This window comes from Numida meleagris, chromosome 3 (genome assembly GCF_002078875.1).
Source record: "Numida meleagris isolate 19003 breed g44 Domestic line chromosome 3, NumMel1.0, whole genome shotgun sequence".
NCBI lineage: Eukaryota > Metazoa > Chordata > Aves > Galliformes > Numididae > Numida > Numida meleagris.
The window spans coordinates 70,865,950-70,891,096 of NC_034411.1; the positions used below are offsets into that span (position 1 = coordinate 70,865,950).

Sequence of the window (25,147 nt, forward strand, 5' to 3'; positions counted from 1 at the left end):
TAAATTGCAGTGCAGTAGTGGTGTTTACTGTGCCATAAATGAATATATGAAATACTTGATAATACCAGACAAGAGCTATTTGTGGTCCTTGATAGTTCAGAGGTTTAGGGGGTTATTTTTTCACAATGGCTACATTTTGTTTTGAGTACTTAACACAGTAGATACTCAGTGTCACTTGATACTGTGCTCTTTATCATGTCCTGCCCTGAAGCAATTTTGTTGACATTCTCTCCATCATGAAACAACAGTTATTTTCCAGCCAGCAGGTGACTGACTGTACCTTAGTGGTAAATAAGTAATTCCCATATGCATGATTGGTAAATTGCCTTGGGATTCTTTGGCATGAAAGGCATTGCATGTGATGCTGTAAATCTCCAAAATAATGGTCTTAGGTAATATGCAGAAGATTTATAATCTTATTTACTGCCAGTTTAAGCTACTTGTGTATTAAAGCTGCATAAACAAATCTAGGATCATTCTATTCCAAACCAGTACCATAAAGTGTCCTACTTACAATTTAAGTAATTTTAATTATATTATTTAAATAATATTAATCTAACTTTACGGTGAGATAAAGATCATAGTATCCTTTTGCTCTAAGTTGCCCAGTTTCTTCTAAAGATGTAAATAATTAAGGTGTTCTTTGTGGCACACAAGATACGTTGTTAGCCTTGTAGTAACAGCTTTGTAAATAGTGTTGTTAAAAAAAATCTTTGCGTGTTACAACACTTTTTTTCATCAAACCATTTTAGTTTTCCTATCTGATGTATCTCTGTATCCTGCAATCTGTGAAATGGTTTTTATCTGTATAGTTAAGAGGAGTAGCTGAGCTGTTGATTTGGGACAGTGGAGTAACTGAGTACCAGCTTCAGTCAGTGGCGTGCTGTATAGCCATGTGCATGCTCATATTCAAAAGATGATGTGCAAACAAGAAAGGCAATCCAAATAAAACTGCTTAGCAAAGTATATCAATTTCAGTATAGAGAGGGTTTTTTTTCCCTTTCCCAAAGCAATGTGGAGATTTTTGAATTTGTAGTTTAAGTCTGAGTTTCTGTACTATTTCAGTCAAGAACTATAATGTGTTCTTCTCTCCATATACAACTTTAGCCTTTATTTACTTAGTCAAGATCATGTTTAAAGACTGATCAACTAACTGCCTTGTTCTTTGAAAGGGGCTATTTTGAGAGGCTCATCTGTCATAGCTAGCAGACTGAAGACTTAGGCAGATCTTCTTTCCTTGGCTGGAATTCCTTGACTGTTTCTTTCTTTTACCCTTATAAAAGGTTATAATCTGCAACTTTCTACAAAAGAGAAATTGCTATGGTAAAAGTTTTCAGTAAATCAGGTTATATTTTCCATATACATAAGCGGTAAAAGTGAAATAGAAATTTACAACATATGTAAAGCTGGGCAGAATCAGCTTTCATCTGGAATGTTAATTTTTAGATGTTCTGAGAGCATACGTCATACCGCTCTTAAATTGTGTGGGTCTTTATGTATTTTCATATATATGTGTATGTATACATATGCACTTGCCTCCTATTTATTTCCATAAAAACTAAAATAGATACAAAGAGCATAATAACACTGTTTGAAAAAGCAAATTCTCAGCTACAAAACACTACTTTTTAACATTAGCTATGCATTTTCACCAGCACTGAACAAGAGCCTGTATGCCGCACTCATAAAAATTTGCACCAACAGAGCTGACCTTTTCACAGCTGTTATGATGGTGTTGTTGCTAGGAAAATATTGCCCATGCAATCCATTTTTCATTGGCTCAGACAGAGGAAATCAGAAGGTACCAAATCCAGACTATACTGTGGATGTGGTAGAACAGTCCAGCCAAGATTGGCAACGTATTCCTTGGTCTTCAAACTGATAAGAGGCTTGGCATCATTGTGTTGCAAGAGAGAGAAAGTGTTTTCTCTGGCCTGACTCTGTAGGTTTGATCCTTCAGCTTAGTCAGCATTGTGATGTATTGATCAGAGTTGATGGTTTGTCTGGGTTCCAGGAAGTCCAGAAGGATCACCCCTACCTAAAAAGATAGTGCACATCATTTTACCTGATGAAGGCTGTATCTTGAACTTTTTCTTCATTGGGGAATTCACGTGTCACCACTCCATGGACTGTTGTTTTGACTCTGGCTAGTAGTGGTGACACCACATCTCCTGTAATGATGTGATCCAGGACAGCCTTGTATTGCTTCAGTAGGTCCTGACAAACTTGCAAGCAGTGTTCCTTCTGCTCCTGTGTGAGCATTTGTGGGACCCATCTGCCTCAAACTTTGCAGTATTTCAATATTGGCACCATCATTTCTAACACATTGAAGCCTATATTCAGCTCTGTATACAGTTCCCTTGCCATAATCTGCTGATTTGTATAGATGAGCTGATTGAGACAGTTTTCATTTTGTGGTATGACAGTTGTGCACAGCCATTCAGAACATGGCTTGTCTTTCACATCACTAACGCCACTGCTGAAACGCATAACCCTCCACCTCACTGTGCTGACATCTACTGTTTGGTCTCCATAAACATTCAACAACCATCAATGAGTGTTGATGGATGCCGTTTTTTTCCACATGAAGGAACTCAATGCCACACCCTTGTTTTATCAGTTCTGCTGCCATCAGTCACACAGCAACAAAATGTAATAGAATATTGGTGGGAAGGTTCAACTAATACTGCCGTACCACCAGTATTTGCCTCTGATGTTGTGGGCCATCATAATGAAATAGGAGGGAGTAATTTCGGAGCAACCCTTGTAATATGAGTAAAACAGCAGAATAAAAATGATGATTAACATTGTTCCATAATAGTTTCTGGTACAAAAGTGAAATCATATTCAGCCAGTCAGAGTAGAATGATTTGTATGGAATCCAGTGACAAAAGCATGGACTTTCAGGACTTGTTTGGAATTATATCAGAAGGTGGATTAATGAAGAAAGTTAAATTAACTAAGATGAAAAGAAAAAAAAATGGAAAAGTTTAGCAGTAGCTACTAAGAACATAAGGTCAGAAGATGAATGTAATAATCACCAATATCCAAATTTGGAGTTGCTAAACTGATATTTCTTAGCTTGGATCCTCTCTTTCACAGTAACACTTAGACCTTTATGTATGTATATACTTCCCTTCATAAATAACACAACTGTAGGCATTATTATGGACTCCATAAGAGGAGTTTGTTCTTTTAAATAATTGGAGTCACAGTGATGTGAAAACTATAGGAAGGTGGTTTGCTTTTACCAAACTATTCATGCAGATGAAGTTCTTCTGATTCTCCCAGACTGGGAAGCCCCAGACTGCTGGGTATCTGATCCACTTCCTATTGCCCAGTCTGCCCTGGTCTTCTGTAGGAACACAAGGCTCAGGACATCTTTCCGTTCCGAAAACAAATTCATGTAATTGTCTTACTGCTCTTGGATATGATTTTTGTGGGCAAATTATGCCTGGGTATATTATAGAAGAAAGAAATAATCAAAATGTAAGCAGATTTACATGTACCTGTTACCTCTGGTTTCTTATCTTGCAAAAGACTTTCAGAAGGTAACTCTTGTAAATATTTTAATTGGAAGCACTGATATGGTGGTACCTCATGCCAGAGGTAATCCCAATGAAATACTAAAAACTAATTAACAATAGCGGAGTATCTGTCAAAGCATTCCTCACACCTGGCATAAGCAAATATATGAATGCAATAAGTTAATGTGTCAAGTAAAATACAGATAGAGATTACTGGCTGTAGTATTTCTGCATGCTCTGGTGCATTTTAGCAAGCCAGTCTCAGACTGCAGACAGTCAGTGATACCTTTACAGCAGAAGTGGGTTGGTACATGGTCACGTAGCTCCGCCTATGAAAGTCCGTCAGTGGTAACATCTACTCAGTACCATTTGCATGGTGCCATTTTAAAGGTTGCAGCCACCAAAGGCTACAAGCTGATGAGATTAAACACAATTGGGAACTGCAGAAAAGATTTTTATGAAAGCAACTATCTGTGCTTCTCCCATGCTTATTCATAACAAAATTCATCTTTCGGGACTGTAAAACATCAGAAAGCACACATTCTGGAAGTCAAGTGAATGCAGTCTTTCGTGCTTTTGTTTCCAATGGCCTTCCAACTAGCAAGTTTCTTCTTTTAATATTTTTGGCTGACTCTGCCACCGATTTTCATTATGTGTGTCCCTATTACTACCGTATAATCTGAACATAAAAAACATGGTGCTGTAACAAATGACTTCACAGCATTGACAGTTATAGCGGGATCATTTCAAGGCTGATGAAAAATTTCCCAGAGAGATCTCAGGTCAGGTTTACATAGGCTAAACAGGAAATGATTGCCACCATTCACATTAAATCCTAAATGTTTTGTGTAACTTCATCTACATTTTATGTTCCTGCACGTCTCTCTGTCTTTTTCAGCTGATGAAATTCCACACTTCCTTAGATTAGGGAAATAAGTTTATGTTTCATGGTTTGTTGTTCTTATCAAGCTTTACAAGGTTTGAGATTTTTAAATATATTATTTTATAGAAGTTTTTGATTGTTTAAATTTTACATACTTTGTAAATTCTTACGATACCTAGGGGTTTGTTATTGCTTTTTCCCAATGGACTACTAATGGAAGTTAGCCTGTCTAGCCCATGTGCTAGATGTTAGGATAAAACTGCCTTTGACTTTCACACCTCTCAGGGGACGAGTAATTGTTGTGTTCAAACAGCCTGTAATTGTGATCCCGCTGGCTTTCTCAGTACGCTTCTGGCTATTAGAATCATTAAACAACTCAGCACCTGTTAACAGCATTGTAAATATTCAACCCTGCTTGTGTGCAGGTTGAGTCCAATATAGGAGAAGGCTTACAGAGCCCAGCCTCATAAATTAGAGCTTCTGACAAGTCAATTATTGTGAAACTGGGCTTCACTGTGAAATAAATGAAATGGTGTGCTGATAAAAAGGTAGGCTGTCTGTTTATAGCAAAGGGAAAATAATGACTAGATGATTCAATGCAGTGAGCATGAAACTGCATTGTTTTTATTCTTTATCTGTAATTAAATAGTTAGGTAATATAGCTTCCTAGAGGAACTTACATACAAAGCAGTTTTTTATATTTGGAGCATACCAACATGCAAAATTCTACTTGCTTTTATGCCAGCACATTCAAAATACCACCTAATGTCTACACGATACCTCTGTTTTTGCTAATGATTTTAACATAGTTTTTCTAGATGAATGGCTTTGCTTTTTATTAAGGGAAAATGTGCTGAACGACCAAGAAGCTCCTGTGTGTGTGCTCAAAAATATATTTACCCTGTTACAGATAGTAGTTAAAACACACTGTTACCACTTTACTCAAGATTGCAAATAATATAAGATTTTTCTTAACGTTGGTTTTTTTTGTTTGTTTGTTTGTTTTGCACCAGGCAGATAGATATTTACAACTCTGACAATAATTTACCAAAAATCAGCAAATTTTAAATTAATATAGCTTTAAAAGGCTTTATAATGTTTTCTATCATTGTCTTCAGTATGCAGTATTGAAAATTAGACTACAAGATAAAATCTCCTTGAATTAGTGTCTGAAATTAGAATCTTAAAAAATAATTTCATTGTATTGACCATATTTCTTCCCTAATTTCATGAGTATTTATCATCAGTGTTGTGATACTGCAGATAATAGTGCTGAAACAGTACAGTGGAAGTCTAAAATGCTGTGACAACAAAGTGCCTTAATTAGTCACTCAAGTAGTGCTAGATTCAATTTGGAGAAAAATACTAATGAATCTTTAGCAGTTTAGATCTATAAAATAGAAAATCTTTTTACACCCATAAACAATGTGTGTAGTTAATTTGCTTGGATTGTTTTCAGAAGGTAAACAAAATGATAGAGAGTAATTTCTACTAATAAACAGAATTTGTGTTTTGCTAAAATGTCAGGGGGAGGAAAGCTGCAGGTGACCTTTTTATGTCATTGCTGTAGATTTCATGACTTTCATGAAAATTAAGTTGCTGAAAATAATTACTTTTGCTGCAAATATGTTTTCTTTGCATAGGGTCAGTAATGTGTGGTTGTTTATCATATAAAACTTTTTAGTGTAGTTGCTTCTTTGTTTTGTTTTGTTTTGAACAGCAACTGTGATTTAAATATTTAAGATCATCTTAACATGAACTGATACTAAATACCATGGAGCTGAATACTCTACTGCCAAATAGATACTTTGCTGTCTAATGTAACTGACTGTCTCCACAGAACAGAACAGATTTTTAATAACTTTTTTCGTGGTAGTAGTGTTTTACTCCAACTTTATTCAATTATAAGTGAACGTTCAGTGAATTAACCCCATAATTTACAGTTTACAACAACAAAAAAAGCCAGAAATAATTGTATTGCTATTTAGCATGCAGCTTTTTTCTGTTATGCTACTGCTATCCCAAAATTAGATAAAGAAATGTTAAAATCTGTTTTAAAAAATAACATTGCTTATCAGATTATATTAAAAAACAGTCATGGAAGGGTGCTTCTGGTACTTACATCACAGTTCCATCTTTTGAAATTCGCTAAAAGCAGCATTGCAGTAAAGGAAATAGATCTTAAATCAAAGAATGGGATTCTTCTGCCCCATCAACAACTGAATTGATTATCTAAACTCCCTTTTTGAGTCAGTAATCACATTTCACCTCATCCTAAAACAGAAATCTGAAATACTTCGGATGAATAGCATCCTGTAAGTGCATGCTTCTCTCCACTGACAGTAAGGAGAGTTAAAAAGACTAACTCAGGTGTAGATGTAACTATGTAAAATCAACTGAAATGCATCTCAACACACTGTTACACAGCTTGTTGTACACCTGCACAAAATAACACTGAAAGAACCTAATCTTCATTACAGCATGTGGCATTGTTTCCAGTGGGGATGCTGAGTGCACAGTGGAAACAGTAGGACATTTAGTAAAGCAGCCAGTAGGAACAAAGGAGCATCTTTCATCACTGCAGCAATCTCAGTAGTCTGTATGAGTGACAGCAATTTCCAGAAGTAAAAGAGCAGGCACAAGCTTTTTGCTGTGCTTTTTAATAACCCAATAGATCATTGATTTTTTTTTTATTTCTACTTTGAAATTGTACAATGTACTTAAATTTCTTAAATTCAGTATTTTGAAACTTTCTGAGTGTTCTCAGTTTTCATTTGAGTTTAAAAGTTACTTTCTAAATTTCTGCCTTTGTTGAATCTAACACTTGAGGTCTTGTTACATTTTTATCTGTGGATTCCAGGGTAAAAGCTCTCCCTGAAACTGTGTTAGTTTGTGTAAGAATCTTATAATAAATCTTAAGTTCTACAGTTAAGGAGCACTGACTTCAGTCACTTTCTCTTTCTTATACACTAGGAATGTTTTAACACACTTTATAAACTTTTTTCCCCAATACAGATAACAAAGAAACATTGTTAGTACATATAGTTTACCCAAACATTTTCGCCTGCAAAAGATGTGAAATAAACACATTGGCAAATACCCAATTCCATACATATTAGTAATAAAGTAATTTTAACCTTGACAGTAAAATGACATAGAAATACAAAACAAATATTAACATTTGGATTTGTGTAAGTTTACTTTTTCAAGAGATGTCACTCTATGCCAAGCTTTTATTTTCAGAGTTCCTGAATGTAAGAACATTTGCTACCCTGGATGGGTTTTCTTCCTTTTTCTTTAAATTAAAGTGTTTGTGTATTCATTTTCAAACTTACATAATCAGGAAATTATACTTATGCAAGGAGGAAAATTTTCCCACTAACAAAATGTAGCCAGTCCAGTTCTGTTTGTATCAACCTTTCTATTAATAAACAGATAAATTACCATATTTCCATATGTACATGTTACTATTTTGGTTGTTCACGCAATCCATTTAAGAATCATGAATTTCTTGTTAAACTATATCAGGGAGTAGTTCTGTGTTTGATTGTTTAACCTGTGTGTTTGTTGTTCCAAGTGTGCATATGTATTATAGCAGCCTTGAAGTTTTCCTACAATATGTTATTGTTTAAAATTTCCAGTGTGTTATAAGTACTTGTGTGATGCATCTGTTTTCAATTCTTCTAGTTACTATAACTTGGACAATGTGAGCCATGACACTATGAACAAATACCTCTCGAGCCTTGTTGAGAAATCCCTCTTTGATTTGGAGTGCTCCTACTGTATTGAAATCGGGGAGGTAAGACCAATATGTGCACTAAGATACATGCTCCTAGAAATTGTGAACAATTGGGTGCATGCTCCTTATTTGAAGGGTTAGTTTCTCTCTGGAGCTATTTCTAAGACTTAATTGAAAACTCAGCTTAATCAGGTTGGCAGCTAAATTATGATGCTTAACCATTTTTACTGTTCTCTCCTATCAAGTCTGAAAGTATCTTACTGTTTTTCAGGATCTAAGCCTATTGAGCTATGTAAGAAATACATATATTTGATTACTCTCCTGACAGGATAACCGCAGTATTGAACCTCTGACATATGGCCGCATTGCTTCCTATTACTATTTGAAGCATCCAACTATTGGGATGTTCAAAGATCAGCTGAAATCTGAAAGCAGTGTTGAAGAATTGCTCTTAATTCTGACAGTAAGTGATGATATTTTTTTAATTTACACATATGTAACTCGTGACTCTTAAAGACATTTAGAAGTGTACGAAAAAACATGCTAAAATTAAGAAAAGCCTTTCTTCCATGATTTGTAATTTCATTTGTTGTTGTTGTTGTTGTTGTTGTTGTTTTGAGTAATGTAACTGAATCATTTTTTATGTTTCAAGTGCTTTGTTGAGTCAGTATGTCAAAATTATTCTGCATGTCTGTTTCTTTCCTGTCCATTTGTAATCTTCAGAATATGTTCAAATCCAATATTTGTTTGTTTTTAAGTTAGGAAGAATACTGAAATCCCAGAGTGATAACTGTGTATCATCATCCCATATTTGTACCAGGACTGTAACTTTGCTCTGGGCAATCTGGAAGACAGAGCAGCTTTAATAAATTTTGGGACATTTGAGGAGGATCCATATTCTAAAATGCTTTCCTTTCAGTCTCCCAGGCACCTCACATTTCCTGAAGCCTTACTCTGCAATAGTGCCAGCTCCGGTAGTTATTCTGGTGACTGTTTAGTAAAGTGCAATGCAAGGCAAAAGGTTTTAGGGTACAAATTCAGAGGTAGAGAGTACGGTGTAGCATGGTAGTATTACATGTCATCATAAAAGAATCACATTTTACATATTTTTAAGAATTTACGTTTTTATAGCTACAAGATCTTCCATTTCAAGATGGCGTAATTCCATTTGTACAAGCATATATTTGGAAGGAAGAAGTACCACAGCACTATCCAGGAAAACTTAAAATGTATTTCTGCCCATATATGATTAAAGTCTGCTGTATTATATAAATTATACTAGTGGCCCGAATTCCTTAATACCCATTTTCCAAATGTTGACCTCAAAGTCAGGAGTCCCATTTATGTATGTTACTTGTATATTTATTGTTTTGACATGCTGCCAAAACTTTTCTGAGGAGAAATACAAGCAGAAAAAATACAAATAGTGCTATTCAACAGTTTACATCATAAAAAACCCAATCAGCATTTTATGACACTAGGAAAGCCACTTTTCTAGTACAAAGACTTTCTTCCTGACAAATTTAAATCACCTGCTGCAAACATTCGGAGTGTTACAGCTCAGAAATAAAGGCCACAGTAATCTTTTGTAATGGAAAGTGTTAGACAACCTAAATAGGGGAGTTACTGTCACTGACCCTGCAGTATCTGTTCTTCTGTTGTCAGAAAACATTGTAAATTCTATGAAATAACATGCAGTGCATTCAGCTGAATTCAAATGCTAGTCTTCCATGATTCCTGTATATTCTGTATGTAAAATAACTGAAATTTAAAAAAGAGATATCCACAGGGATCACAAGTTAAATAATGTAATATTCTGTATTCAATGTGAGGGCTTTACTCCAGCTGCTGTCTTTTTAAAGTATCTTTTTCTCTCTAGAGAAAATTGTCTACACATAGAAACTTTTTTTTCAGAAATATTTGGAGAGGGAAGCTTGAGAATAGGATTAGCAGAGATGGAGGGATGTTTCATGGCATTGCATAAGCTAATGAGTAGCATAGGGAAGAGGAATGATACAAGCAGATCTTAGTGCTATCCATCTTATGCCAGGGCTCCTCATCCATGTAAACAGCTTACATCTATGAAGCACAAAGGAAAATAGCTAATATTGTAGACAAAACCTAAGACCCTAGTGTTGAGCTTAAATTGTAAAGTGTAAAATGTACTAGTTCTTTCTACATTGTTGTTTGTTGTTTTGTTTTGTTTTGTTTTTTTCCTGGAAAAGTAATCTTATGAATTGTCTATTTACACTCTTAAGAGGAATGAAACTAAATATCAGTTAGGGGTCAAAACATGCCAAATGTGTTGATTTGAAAGATGACAAGCATGTGTGAATACTGGATGCCATTATAGCTGACAGTTTTTCCTTTTTATGCAGATGTTGATTTTCATAATTACTACTGGAATTACTGTTCGTTCTTGTTAAAGGTGTAAATTGAAAGGTTTTTTTCAATTTGATGTAGTGCTGAAAAGAATTGCCATTTCAGCAGAGTTATTGCCAAGGATTTTTTTTCTCCACTAAACACTGTGAATTAATGAGTTTTATAATTACGGCAGTTGCTTCACACCTCTATTGTTAACCAATGACATTACATCTGCCTTGCTCCACTGGTGCCCTCCTCCTTCTCATTGAAGCATTTAGCAGTTTTGGCAATGGGGAATTACATGGCATGGGGTAAGTAGTCTAATTAGGTATAAGTGAAAATCCCGGGGGAAAAGGATATTTAAAAAGTAATTTGAAGAATCTCTTAATGATGCTGGAACTGAAAGCTGTAGTTATAGTAAAAAAGGCTTCTTGTTGCAAAGCATGGTTATAATTGTGATTATTCTGATTATCAGCTGGTTTTAAAGTTTTGAATTTTGGACTGTATTGTTTAAAAATAACTGTCCAAAACATTTCTCAAATGTAGTTGCAGGATTTTGTAGGTATGATATGTGGCATTGCTCATAATCTTGCAAAGCTTTAGACATTTACGAGTTGGCATTAGGTATATAGGAAGGCAGAAGTGTCCAACTGTAACAAAGAAAATCCTAACATTGTGGATTTTTTTGCTGAATTGTCAGTGTGTATCTTGCAAAGGAGCAACAGTTTGTTTAAAACAAAACTAGGAAAAAAGTAAAATTGCATTCAAGAATTCAGAAGATTGTGATCACATTAAAGGCTTTAATCTGAGTGTGATTAAGGGATTTTGAGTTTCAGATTGTTATCCTGTAATGCTAATGAGAGAATTATGGATTGCATAGGAATGAATTGTCACTGAAGCTTTGCTACTTATATGAAAACATAGTTTTGAGTCATTCTGTTTCCACTACTGATGAGTTTCTCAAGAAAGTCACTTGATGGTAAGATTTGTTTCCATTTAGTAGTCAACACCATTCATAGTCTTTCCCAGTATCAATTCATTTCTCTATCTTTTCATTTGGTCATCTGGTAGTGTTTTGCAAGATTGAATGTGTTGATTATTTTTCATTATGGTTGGGTTTTGATACTTCCTTTTCATAAACAGTAAAATGGCATGTGACAACTACCCTGCAGTTGTTTTAGAATTATACAGCAATAAGTGATGCAGATAAATGGGGTACCCTTCTCTTGTGCTTTTCTGTCTTTCAGTAAATCTTTACTTGAGATGCTTAACCTGTTTTGTGTTTGCATGCAAAGTTCAGATTCAGTTACTTTTGTAACTGGCTTGTGTTGAACTGAGAAAAAAATGTTTGATGCTTTTCCATGGAGTTTTCTTTAAAAGTTTCCCAGCTGTGCTCCAGGCAGTAGTAATCTAGATGTAGTAGTCTCAGATAGCAGTAGTAGTAGTAATCTTAATCACTGTTGAGTTACGGTGTTTCTTGAATTAAGTGTTATTGAAGAGAAAGTGTTCATGAATTATTACTGGCAGGCTGGAGTTCCCTGAGGTACATAAAGACTGTCTCCTCTTATTCTAAAAGTTACGCGCAGATATTAAAACAAAGATCAAAATGAAAATCAGTGGAAGATACTTTGGAGTAATTCTTGTTATTTCCTGTACTAAAGTAGCAGTCAGCACAAATCTTTTTGAAATCAAATATGGTTTGTTGTATTTTGAAAAAAAGGAAGTCTGTCTTGGTGATGGATTAGAACTATGTTGGTTAGATCCACTAGCTTCAGAATTTTTCGTGATTTGTTACTACTCCTACCTGATTATCTGGCTAGTATTGTTATGTATTGAGCAAAAACTTTGTGATTTCTGTTTGTACCATGTGGTGAAGGAGATAGCATCTTTCAGTGCTTGTTTTATCCCCATGTTCCTCCTTATTTCTGTTTTTGTATTCTGTCTAAAAGATGGAACTAGTTGGTCTCCTTGTGCTCATTGTTAGGTCTTTCATGTAAACTGACTATAAGAGATTGTTCTCCTTTTAACTGGATTGCTTAGGGACAGAACTGTTTGGTATTTTGGTTGTAATGGGGCATATGTATCTTCCTTTACGTGTTATAAACATGAGCTTGAGATCAAGTATCCACATACCTATTTCCTATGTTTCCTATTCCTATTTTTGTCTGATGCCTGAACTGGCTTTGATACAGTGGCTTCTGAAAGTATTTTGAAACTCCAAAAATATGGCATCACTGAAGTAGCGGATTTGGAAGGTGGAAGGAGGAGGTTAATGAAATAAGCACTCTCCATCCCAGATACATAGATAACAAATGAGTGGAGTTATAAACACCTTATCTGTCTTTCATTACCTGTCATATATCTGTTCTATAAGATTACAAATAACTCAATTCACCTATAGCTTTATTTTCTGTTCATTAACATTGTCACATCCTATTCTAATCAGGGAAACATGCAGGTGTCTCTAAATACTTACTCTCTCTGTCTAAAACAGTTTTACTTTCTAAGCAGGACTATCTTAAGCTGTCATTTCCCATGAAGGGGCCGCAAAGGTTTTTGACTCAGTGATGAACTGTGTTGCAGTTGGTTTTCAGTTAGATGCCATGACAAATCAGTAAGTTGCAAAAACACTGTCCAAGAGCAAGTTCATTTGAACTGTCTTGCATAATACTACTCTGTAAGCCGTAGTACAGGCATTGATTTTGTATTTTTTAAATAGTCTATAAAACTGTTTTTTCTGCTCTATGAACCTTTTCAGAAAAAAAGAAAAAGATCATTTTTTCTAAGTCAGTCATTTTCTATTTTATGTATGTTACACTGAACATATAAGCTATAATGATTTTTTTTTCTTCGTGGCATAAAAGAACAGCAGGACTATATTCATTACAATGATCTTTTTAAATATAGTATTTAATTGTCAAGAATAGAAATACTTCATCACAAACTTCATAGCAAAAGAAAGGCAATTATGTTACATTCTAACTTTTAGACATCTTACATAGTTGATTTCACATATATTATGCATCATCAGTAATATGAGCATGACTGCTGTGGCCATAGTACAACCCAGAATGGGCCTCAGCCATTTAGCGTGACTTCTGATAACAGTAGAAAACTGTTACCTCTAACCATTAAATGTTTTCTTTATAATAAAGCCCTGTCTAGGGCTGTTCAATTGCATAAATTTCATCCAAAACATAGGCACTTACAGGACCACAAATACAACTTTTATACAGCCTATATTGTCTGTATTGTAATATTTAAAAACATTTACGTTCTGGTACTTGTGCACTTAGAACATACAGAGGGTATAACTGTGTTAAATAAAATAGAAAATTGTGTTTAATTTCATGACAATAGAACAAAACGCTATAGTGAATTTTAATGCCATCTAAATTTCGTTATTCTTATCCACTACATTCCAAACATCTTGTATTTAGTAGAAAGAGTGAAATTTGTCTTGATTTTTTTGATAGTCCCAGTAGGTGGAGCAGTTTTGAATATTGCAGTACTTGAATATAGTAATTTTTGTAACATAATGACACAACAATTTCTTATTTTTCTCTTTTCAAATGATTGTTTGATTTTCAGTTTGAAAACATTGTACACTGCCCTCCTTCCCAGAAGAGCACAGTCAGTCAGTAAATCAAGATGACAGTCTCCACCACTGGCAGCTACCTATGTATGGCATAAGTCTTGCATTTTTACAGCATCAATAAGAAATAATTACATTCAAAACCAGAAAATATAAACCCTCCCCATCTCCACACGTTTTTCCGATTAACGGATCTCCTTTCTTTCTTCTCTAATCTTCTTTATTCAATTTCTGTCATTACTTGCCAGTTTGAAAAACTGAATCAATACTCACACGAGTTAAAACCTGTTTTAAAGATGAACTTAAAGGTTTCTGACATACGTATCCTACCAGGCCTCAAGACAAGAACTGTTATCTTAAAAATAATATAGTATCTTTGATTTCTTATTATATTTAATTTGTGGTTGTTTTTTTTGTTGTTGTTGCAGTGCAGCATCCAACAGAAAAACTTGTAGAAGTGTATATAGGTATGATAGTGAGAGCTGGTAGGTTCAGACTGTTTCAAACAGCTGCGGTAGTAACTGTTATTGTCAGAAAAATGGGGAGATAGGTTCCTTTTTCCAGAGCTACAGTTGCAGCTATAGCGGCAAAGCACTCCCATTTATTGTTTTGGTGAGCCAGGAAGTTATAGTGCTTTTGTCTGCTAGGGTAGGTTGTGCTGGCCTTGTACTACAGATGTGAACATTGGCTGCCATCTGTGGCGAATCAGTGCTCATCATTGGTGTATATATGCTGCTATGCAAGTTTAGTGATAGCAAGCTTGGTTTAAATGACTACTTAAAGCTGCAGGCAATTCAGCTGCACGCCAACTTATTAGATATATTTTTTTTTCTGGTCTCGAGTTACTTCTTTTGCTTTTAATAGAATTATACTGGTGTACTATAAATTGCAACAGTTACATTGCTAATGAATTTGTTTTCACAGAAATCAGTGCACTTAGTGACAGTAACTCAGCCTTACTGACTGCTGTTTAAATGCTCACAAATGTTTTTCTCTGTTGGCAAAGAAGTTACTGCACCGACTTGTAAAACTGTTAAGGAAGTGGATGTCATACTGTAGCCTGTTCTCTGGCAGGAACTGAAGCTTCTGGATAGGGAGCTGAAACAATTACATCATACAAGGCTGGTATCCAGTATAGACTGTGCCTTTCACATAGTAGTTTGAAAAAAAAGGAACATAAGAGGATTATTGAGTGGTCCTTAGTGAAGTATCTGACATTTGTATTTTCTGTATTTACATTTAGATTCTTTCTTTGTCTCATTCTCTTTTTCTTTTTTTCTGATGGGACCTGGCTAGCTTCAGAAAGCTGAATTTTGTTTTAAATCTTGATGTTATGTATTATTACAGTTTAGAAATTGGTCTCATATGGAGTCCGTAGTATTCACAAGTGCTTTATTTCACAATTACTTAGGTAGGTCTTGCTCCCAGCAATGCTTGAAGAAATTGGAGATATTTTTCCTATCAAAATGCCAAAACTTTTCTTAGCATTTGAAAAAATTAATATATTTATTTGTAAATTTGATACAGCGTAGTCAGCTTGCTTTTAGACAACGAACAGTTGCAGATTTTCTACTACGTAGCTTTTTTTTTTTTTTCCAAAAGGTAAATACTTTTGTATGAAAGTAAAAGATATATTATTAATACACTGGTGCTTCCCAATCTGTTGTTCTATTATTATCCTAACAGTGAAAACAGAAATTATGCACATTTCTAAGTACTTTCACCTGGGACGATGCTTAAATACAACTTAACTTAAAAATTCTAGTATTGTCCTATTTCCCATAGAAGAGTCAAGTAAGATGCCACCAGTATGCTTGGGTTGCCCACATCCCAGCTTCCTGTTCCCTTTCCTTTCTGTCTTCCAGTGGAAAAGTTTAGTAAGCCATCAGAGATTATTCAAATTACTAGTTTTCAGAAAGCAAACATATTCCTCTCTCACCTTAAAAGGTAATAAAGTGGCTAAAATCACTCTCCCAACAGGTTTCTTTAATCCTTTTCTTGTCAAGGTGAGGGCACAGGCTACCATAACTGGTTGTATTTTTTGGTGTGTGCATACATGTATACCTGCAAAATACTTCGTAGGTACAACTGGTGTATACAATATTAAGAAATTTTATCTTAAACATATGAAATCACTGATTGCACAATATTATGTAGGTTAATGAGATTAATTCAAACTTCTGTTATTTCCTTAATGCGGCAAGCAAATGTAAACAATGTGAGATGTAGACAATAGATTATTTTTTCCCTACGTGTATGATTGTCTTAGTATTTACTATATGCAGTCATATAAGATGCTAATTTTGAATACTTCTTCAGCTATAAGAATGTGTGTTTGCTTTCTCTTGATTCACACAGAACAGATGGATGCTTGACTGCCTGCTAATCCACAGCTGGAATGGTTTCAGCAGTTTCCACGTTGCTGGGTTAGAGTGGCTTTTCTAGTGGACTGAGAGGGCAGCAAGAGAGGGATATCATTATTCATCAGTATCCCAGTGGGATCGCTGCCAGCAGAGATTAATTTTTTCTGTTATGCTTGTAAAACAAGCTCAGGTGGAGTCTCTAATCCTCAGGGCACGGGTGGCAGATCAAGGAAGATGCTACAAAGCTAGTTAATTTTCAGATTCTAGGGGAAACAGAAGCTCTGTTAGATGTATAAATACATGATTGCAAATTTAAGTAGCTCAAACCCAAATGGGATCTTCCAAGACATCTGGTACTGAAAATCTCTGTTTTCTTTGTCTTTAGAAAGAAGTTCCCAAAACTTTACACCAGAGGGAAAATATGTGCAACTCTTTTAATCATCAGTTATCTTTCCATATTTTTTTTTGTAAATACAGCTCTAGCTTCAGTTGAAGGTCTGTATTTACAGGTAGAACAGTTGTAGTATAAGTCTGTGTAGGTAAACTGAGTTTTCAGTGTTCTTACAAATCTTTGTGCAGTGAAGATCATCGAGAAAATTATCACTTGCCATCCAGAAAGGGTTAGATCTGTCATAGTAAAGCATGGTGCGTCCCATTCGGGTAAAGGAATGTTCTGGTAAGGTCACATGTGGTGCAAGGCCCTTTTTAACATGTTACTCACTTTATCCAAACTCTGGTCATTCATCACAAATTTTGGTAGAACATTCTCAAATCAAGCATACTAAAATACTGGCAGATTGTCTATATGTTTATTAGATTTCAGAACTTTGTTGTTGTTGTTATTGTTTTCTTAGTGATTGCCCTTCTTCCACACTCCTGTAATTATCAAATTCTGTCTCTGCATTACCTTGTAGCTTGAGTTCTTCACAATATCAGGTCAGATTTTCAAGATGTTAATCCGTATAGTTATACTGAAATGAGTGGAGATGTGCCAGTTTTTATCAGCAGGGAACTACTCTTATTAAAATTTACTCACAGCAGCTGTCAATTCTTGTTACAGTTTTGATTTTTTTACCGTTTCATTGAACTATTTTCATTTATAAGTTTCACTGCTGAGGGTGAAACCAGTAGCACTGGCTTGTTGAAAAGACATTGTGCATGTAGGCACCTTCCAAGTTTCTCACGTGTTTCTGCCAGTTCATATTGTTCTACTATTAGTCTGAGCTTGAGCCTCTCTTGAGCAGAGGCCACTAGTCATTTCACCACATGATGACAGGTATTCATGCCTGCGAACTTCTTATTCCCTTTTGTCTCTGGTCACATAGTAGTCTATTTCTGGAATTTAATCCAGTACAAAAATGCAGAAGTGTGCATTTGTGCCTCCCCACTAAGGGAGCTGCCACAGGTCAGCAGATATGAAATCCAGTTCTCAACATGCAGAGCTTTTACAACTTGCCATTAACATGTACAGTATGTATGGGCCTCATTTCACATTAAGAATTAGTAACGCTTATTCCTGTCTCCATGTGGAGTTACATTAACTTAATGCAGTGTTCTGTTAACTTCTTCCCTGGGTCTGGTCTCTGCGCTGGAAGGTCCCAATGGAGGATCAAAGTCGAAGATGAAAAATGACTGATCATTTTCCCAGGGAAAGTTACATGCCAAGATTTGTTATTAGACTTTTTATTGCTGTCATCATCTCAATCACTATTTAAGCCAGGTAATTCAGCCAAAACTCAGCTTCAAAATGCGGACAGATGTCCAAATGGAACTGAAATAGATTTCTCATAACTATTAGACTTCTGAATATAGTCAGAGATTTTCCTGTTTTTGAGTTCACACATTACTGAGTTCATGTACTGAAAAGCTGTATTACTGCAGAAATTTCAGTACAACCAAAACCAGTTGTTTTTAAATCTTTCCCATAATATGACTTGAGATTACATGGGAAAAAAGTTGTGGGTCACTGTCCCATCTAGATATTAAAATAAGAATAAAAATAAAGGAATGACTGTGATGCATTCAGAATATGCAGGTTCAAAGCATTCTCATGAAAAGTAATAGGAAAAGTCAGGCATCTTGGAGAGCTGAAAATCTCAAATATACCATTTCCAGTGATAAAATGTAATAATTCTCTCACATCACTATAATTCACCTTATAAATGGAATTTATACCATTCAATTTATATTTATTTGCTATGGTCAAAGTAACTTACTCTAGGCAGATAATGTGTATGCCATACCAGTTTCAGATGTTTCCTCTTATTTTTGTCCTCCTTTATTCTTCTTCTGTGTTTATTTTTTCTTAAATTGTCAAGTGTTGCAAGCTTACTGACTTTAAAACCTGAGAGTGAACTAAAGCCATCTTTATGAATGATGCATGCATAATACTACGAAAGTACCTACACATTTGGGGGAATAATGAATGTTATTGTAAGAATATTTTTTTAATTAGAATTGGCCCAAGAAGTAGCCCTAATTTATGACTGTGATCAGAAACTTCATGTAATATGGATTTTGAGAGTTAAGGCTTACTGAAAATCATGAATTCATTCTTGTTTTAATATGTTTTAGTAAACCACACAATTTAAGAAGGAAATGTTTCTGAAACAAGATGGTTCCATGTGTATTTTTTTTTTTTTTTACCATTTGGTAAACTGACTGCATTGATTTTATTATCTGTTGCCATGTCGTCTTGTACACTGAAACATAACTTCTCTGATACGCTTAGAAAACTTCAGAAAAATAAATGATTTTCTGGTTATTACAGAAGTGTTAAGAACTTTTTCCCCACATCAAATTATTCTTATTACCTACAGTTCTCTCTCTCGTATGTGCTAGCACTCTTGCATTTTCTTTTAGCAACTCTGTGCTGAAGCAGAGGTCTGTAATTTAACTTTGTACGTTAGAAGTTCCCCAGTCTGCCCGGTCACTCCCTGCAATTGGTAGCTAGTATTGTTGACCTCCTCCTATTGCTCTGTGCACAGTGGCAAAGGTCTTTCCAACTCCTGACCTCTGGTCATCAGGAATGTCATCAGTAGTTTGTAGTTTGGACATTTTAAGTAAGAGGTGAACTTGTGAAATCTAAACCCTTCAGGGTGTTTTTAAGTGATCACTCAACTGTTTCATTACCCTAGCTTGTGCCTTTTATGATGTCTGTAATTGTAAAATTTGTGGTGTTCATCAGATGCAGTTATTTTGAAAACTTTAAACATTTGTCTGTTTGAAGTCTGAGGACACAATTATATATGATTTTTTAATATATATGTAAGACCTTTGTGAGAATTGTAAGTACTTTTAACCCATATGTTCTTAGAAACTAAGTTTGGAGATCACACCACTGAAATATGCCCATTTTAAATCCTGAAACATAGTTATAATTGATTATTTTTAATTTATATTGGATATACTTTCTTACATTATTGCATGTCAATGGGTTTTACAATTTTGTCTTCAACCACTCATGCTCAACTGGAAATTTATGTCTCAGTATTTTCCTCTTATGGAGTTAATTGGACTACCTTTACAATTTGAATTTATTTTTTTTTATACACATCTTTTACCAGTAAAAATCTTAACCACTAATGGAATAAGTAAAAAAGTTTAAGGTTAGTATTTGTTTAAAAAGATTCTGAGCAGCCGTTATCCCCTGGATGTTGCTCTCCATCCAATGCACGTCTGTTTCCCTCCTGTCTTTTTTCCAAAAGTATCTACTTTTTAGAGGTGCCCCAGCAAAGTAGTGGGGAGGTGGTGAGATCATTTTCCTGCTACGCAGTTTGGACAGGAGAGTTTGGACGTGCCCCAGTGGGAGGCCCAGTGCCAAAAAGGAGCACTTTCTCTGCAGCCAGGGCCAGCTGCTGCCACCCCAACAGCTGTGTGCCCTGCAGGGCTGGCATGGCTGTGCCTGCTGCTCTTCTTCCCTGCCAGCCCCCAGCACTGATGGGAAGGGCTGAGAGAGTCACCAAGGGAAAGGAACTGCAGGGTTGGCTCTGTTGTGCTGGGTGCTGTTCATTTGCACTGCCAGAGACACGTGTAGCATGGAGAGGTGGTATATGCTATATGAAAGTGAGGAGCGTGTTTAGAAGTTGTCTCTGTGGCAAGTTACACTATCATCTAGTAAATATATTTTCTCCAATCTTGCCTACCAGTTTCTTTTTTTCCTCTTTTGCATCATGTTTGCCACTGTTCAGGATTGCTACAAAACTGCAGCTTGTTCTGTTCCTTAGCACTGTCTTCCAGGCTGCCCTGAAACCTAGAGCGTCACTTCTCGCAAAGTCTGTCTTCAGAGTACTTTGTGCAAGTGTCTGCTATCTACAAGAGGCCTTGCAGTACAAATACCACTGTGTAACGTAACGACTTCAATAAGCCGGGAGAAATGACTTATTTTTCTTTTTGTCTATCAATGAATCTTGCATAAGAATGTAACGTTATTTCTTAAATGCATAACATTTGTTCTTAAAATATAGAACCAGTAATATATGCTTATAACTGTCTTTAACTGGGATATTGTCTTAGACCTTTTATATACAAGAGTAAAACAAAAACCAAAACAAACCAAAAAAATTTTTAACTTTAGAGATTTGAATAATGTCCCATCAAATGAATATATATATTTATGATCCACCAATAAACTCTTTAAAAAAGGTGTTTATAGTGGAATCACTAACAGAGATACACTTTTCAGAGTAACAGTTCTATCAAGCACTTCACCCGGTCTGTTTTTCAATCTACTTTAGTTTCAGGTGAGCTGAAAAACAACTTTTAAGCATGTGATCAGTTTGAAATTTTTTCCTTTTTTCCATTTTTTTTTTAAGAATGTATTTTATCACATTTATTTGTTTTCTGAATATAAATCAGTGCTTGACTGAGTATCAGCTGCCTGCCAGCATATGTCTGTGTAAATTTATGAATCCTTGTAAATCAAACTAATACTTGAAAATGTAAGGTAAAATATAGTATAAATATATTGGTAATAATACGTACATGTGTCATTATGATGTCTCACAATAGAGTCTTGGGAAGAGAATGAGCAAAGGAAGATGATTACTTTGGAAATTTTAATCAGGCAGTTGTTTTTCCTTATAATACAGTGAACATAGGGGTCAAGTGAGACTTTTTTCAGCACATGAATGTATGTATATATGTTTCTTTTTTTTTTATGAAGATTATTTCAAATGTTTCTAAGTACTGTAGGTTGGGTACCCTCAATTTTCTTATTTATGAATCTATTATAAAACACTGTTGTCCAGTTACCCAGCTACTCACAAAATCAGTGCTGTCCTTTATTCTTTTTTTTTTTCCTCTAATTTGACCATGTAACTTTATTACAGTAATGCGAACACAGGTATTACCCAAATGAGGACTATTAGACTACTTTAAAGATTGGAGTCCTTTCTGTACACTACAACACTTGGAAGTGACAGGTCAGGACGCTGCACTAAAATACTCTGCAGCACTTTTATTCCACTGATCCATTGTACAAAGCCAAAAACCTATTATATAATATATTATTAATTATTAATAATATTATTGATAATATTATATTTTATATGATAATTTATGGATCAAAATATGGTCTTTTTCACTCTGAAAAATTATATAATGACCCACCTTTGAATTTCTGATAGAGAAGTTGTGATAGAGAACGAGACTGTACAACATAAAATATTTTTAGTGTTAACTGCAGAACAGCTATTAAAAAATCCTACATTTATTCTAGCTCTGTTTTTTTATTCTACATGCAAATATATGATTTTTGCAGTCCTTCAGCTTGTATTGAGAATCCCAAGAGTTTATGTAATTTAAACCAATGTTCAGGTAAAGTAGATGCATCTGCTATATTAACTGAAAATGATTATCATCTTTTCTCTTTTTTTGCTCTTCTGGTAGTTACTTCTGGGAGTAGTTTACTACAGGCACTGATTTTTGAACACTTTAGCTTAGCAGCTGTTAAGTTTGCTATCAAATTTTCTAAGAATGCTTTACCCTTGTCTCCTCCTCTCTCTGCACCAGAAACTTGAAAGAGCAAAACACATAGCAGATTTTTAAAGTTCAGAACATGGTGTGTTTAAATTCGCTGCATCAATACAAAGAAAAGGAACATACATACAGTTAGTCAATTCTAAGGTAGTTTTTAATGCAGCATCACTAAATAAAAGACTCTGGTTCAGCTCTGGAATGTGAGAAACTATTTTTGGTTTGTTTTAGACCCTCATTGTTACAAATTAATCAACTGCTCTTTAAAGTCTAGAACTCATTAACTTTATATGTTTTGCTGTTCCCATGACTGAAACAAATGTAAAATATTCAAGTTTACTTTAGTTACTCACTTTGATCCCATTTCTGTCTGTTCTTAACAGGTATCCTCTCTTATAGACAGGTGAGAAAAGGTACTTACTTGAGGTTTAAGATGTTTCAGGTTTGCATGTGGTATAAGTCTAGAGTTCAGCTTTTACTATAAATCAGTAATTTCAGCCAAGCTTATATATGTTGTAGGTAGAGAGGAAATTGGATGTTTTCTAACTCTGTGGGCACTGTGAAGCCTCGTATTCGCCATGTTGGGCACATTATTTGCATTTACATTCAGTGGGACTCCTCAAAATCCTACTAATTACTTGCACACATTCTAAGGATCAGGATGTGATTTGGTCACTCAGACTTGCAGATTCAGATCTGAAGTTGAGACAGAGAAGCGTTTTTATGAAATGGACATTGAAACAAACCTGACTAGCTCATTTGTACACTGAGGTCTGGATCACTTGAGAAATTGGTTTGAAATAAACATTCTGCTTCAGTTTTTTTGCAACTGTATTGATAAGCAGCTGAATGAGACCCTGAGCAATTCAGAACTGACGGTAGGTGTCAGGGAAAGTTAAGGTATGACAGTAGCCCATACAAACACGGGCAACAGAAATTTGAGAGTAGTCTCCAGGAAGAAGCAAAAAAATACTGAATACCTGAAAGCAGAAGCCAAAAAAAAAAAAATCCCAACCTCTTGAATGTATATTTTAAAATGAGTTATTTATTTTTAGAACAATTCAAAAAAAAAGAGTGATCATAAACTATAAACTGAATATTTGGAACACGGTGTTGCATAATCCAGATAGGACTCTAAGGAGATTGTGGGTGATATTAGTCAGGAAGCAGAATTCAGTTATCAGAATAGCATTTGGCCTTGTAAAATGTACCCAATGAGTTTATGCAAGCGTATGTGTGGCATTTCTCAATGGCAAAGCAAGTCACTGTTTCTCATATAGCCTTGCGTTGCATACAGTATAAAGTGTAGGTTGCCCTCAAAATGATGCAGCCATCTCTACTGCCCAAAAGAATACATTATTGGGGAAGTCCAGTGCAGACCCGTAAAATAGAAAGAGCTGAGACACAACGGCCAATGCTTGATTGCAGAACCCGTAGCTAAAATTCCTAGTTATCTCTTGGTATCCCCCAACAAGTTATGCTTAATTCTGTAGGATGTTTGTAAATGTATATTATTGCAGCACATGGGCTACAGTAGCCCTCATCAACATAAGAAAAAGGGAAAAAGGGAAAGTCAAAAATGCACGGCAGTGCTTTGTGGTTTAACTGTATAGTTTGTATTAAGTATCTTGACTTCAGAATTACCATTAATGATTGAGACGCGATTTGATCTGTTTCCTTATCCGTGGAAAAACAATATTCAGATACAGAATACTATATGTTCTATATTGTGTGGAATAGTTGAGTCCACAGCCTTTGCCGAACAGATTGAGAGTCATAATGAAAAGGAAAACTAAAATGAAAAAATACTGAGTGAACAGCAGGTCCCATTTGAGGTGATTACAAAGGATGTTTCTTTATTCTGTCTTTTCTTGTGCAACCTGAAAACAGTAGCAGGGGGTTACGAGCAGAGTTCATCACGGAGTTGTCAATCACTGTCATTTAACATTTTGCAATGGAAGATGTCTTTATTCAAGGACAGCTGGGCAAATCAGAGAAACAGATTTGCAGTTAGTAGTCTGTCCAGCCTACACTAAGCAAACAAGGACAGGGCAGAAATACTGGCCTCTCACATAAAAATATAATGGACTCTGCTGACCTCAGTGCCCTCCATTCAGCTTCATTCTCAGTTGTATAAAAGCTTCACTACCCATTCTCAATTTCCTTTAATTACCTACATGATGCAGATAAGAAAATGAACCTCACTTACTTACAGTCAGTGATCACAAACAGGAAATTAAGTAGGCAAGTTGTTTAAAATAAGGGGAGTGTTTTGGAGGTAAATAAAATGTGTGCTGGGGAAGAATTAGTGAAAACGCATTTTTGGGAGTACCAGTTGGTCTGGAGTGACTTTGCTGATCCTTCTTCTTTCTGCTACTTTAAACTGCAAAGGAAAACTAAGTAAAAAATCTCCTTGGTAAATATTTTTTAAAATATCTTTGAAGGAGAGGCAAGTTAAATAAAAAGAGTGAAGCAAACATGCAACATTCTATGGGGCTTAAAAAGATTGTGACCTTAGGTTCAGAGAATAAATGACCATAGTTTTCACAAGAGATCTAGCAGAGGCATCTAGGATTAAGCAGCAGTTCTTTTTAGACAGTCTTCACTTTTAATCTGCAGTTGAGATAAATTAATGACATTCTGATTTCCTTTCCAAATCTATCTTTCCTTTTACATTTATATCACAGTTTAGGTATAGTT

The 25,147-nt window shown here is 35.2% G+C and overlaps 1 protein-coding gene across 5 annotated transcripts in view; it reads left to right on the plus strand.

Moving 5' to 3' along the window:
- ASCC3 (activating signal cointegrator 1 complex subunit 3) overlaps positions 1 to 25,147 on the plus strand; it is a 261,190-nt gene that overhangs the window by 212,992 nt on the left and 23,051 nt on the right. For all 5 annotated transcript variants that reach the window (XM_021390450.1, XM_021390449.1, XM_021390448.1 and 2 more), the window contains 2 exons: positions 8,098 to 8,209; positions 8,478 to 8,612. In XM_021390450.1, the coding sequence (XP_021246125.1) occupies positions 8,098 to 8,209; positions 8,478 to 8,612 (247 nt within the window). The remainder of the gene's footprint in view (positions 1 to 8,097; positions 8,210 to 8,477; positions 8,613 to 25,147) is intronic.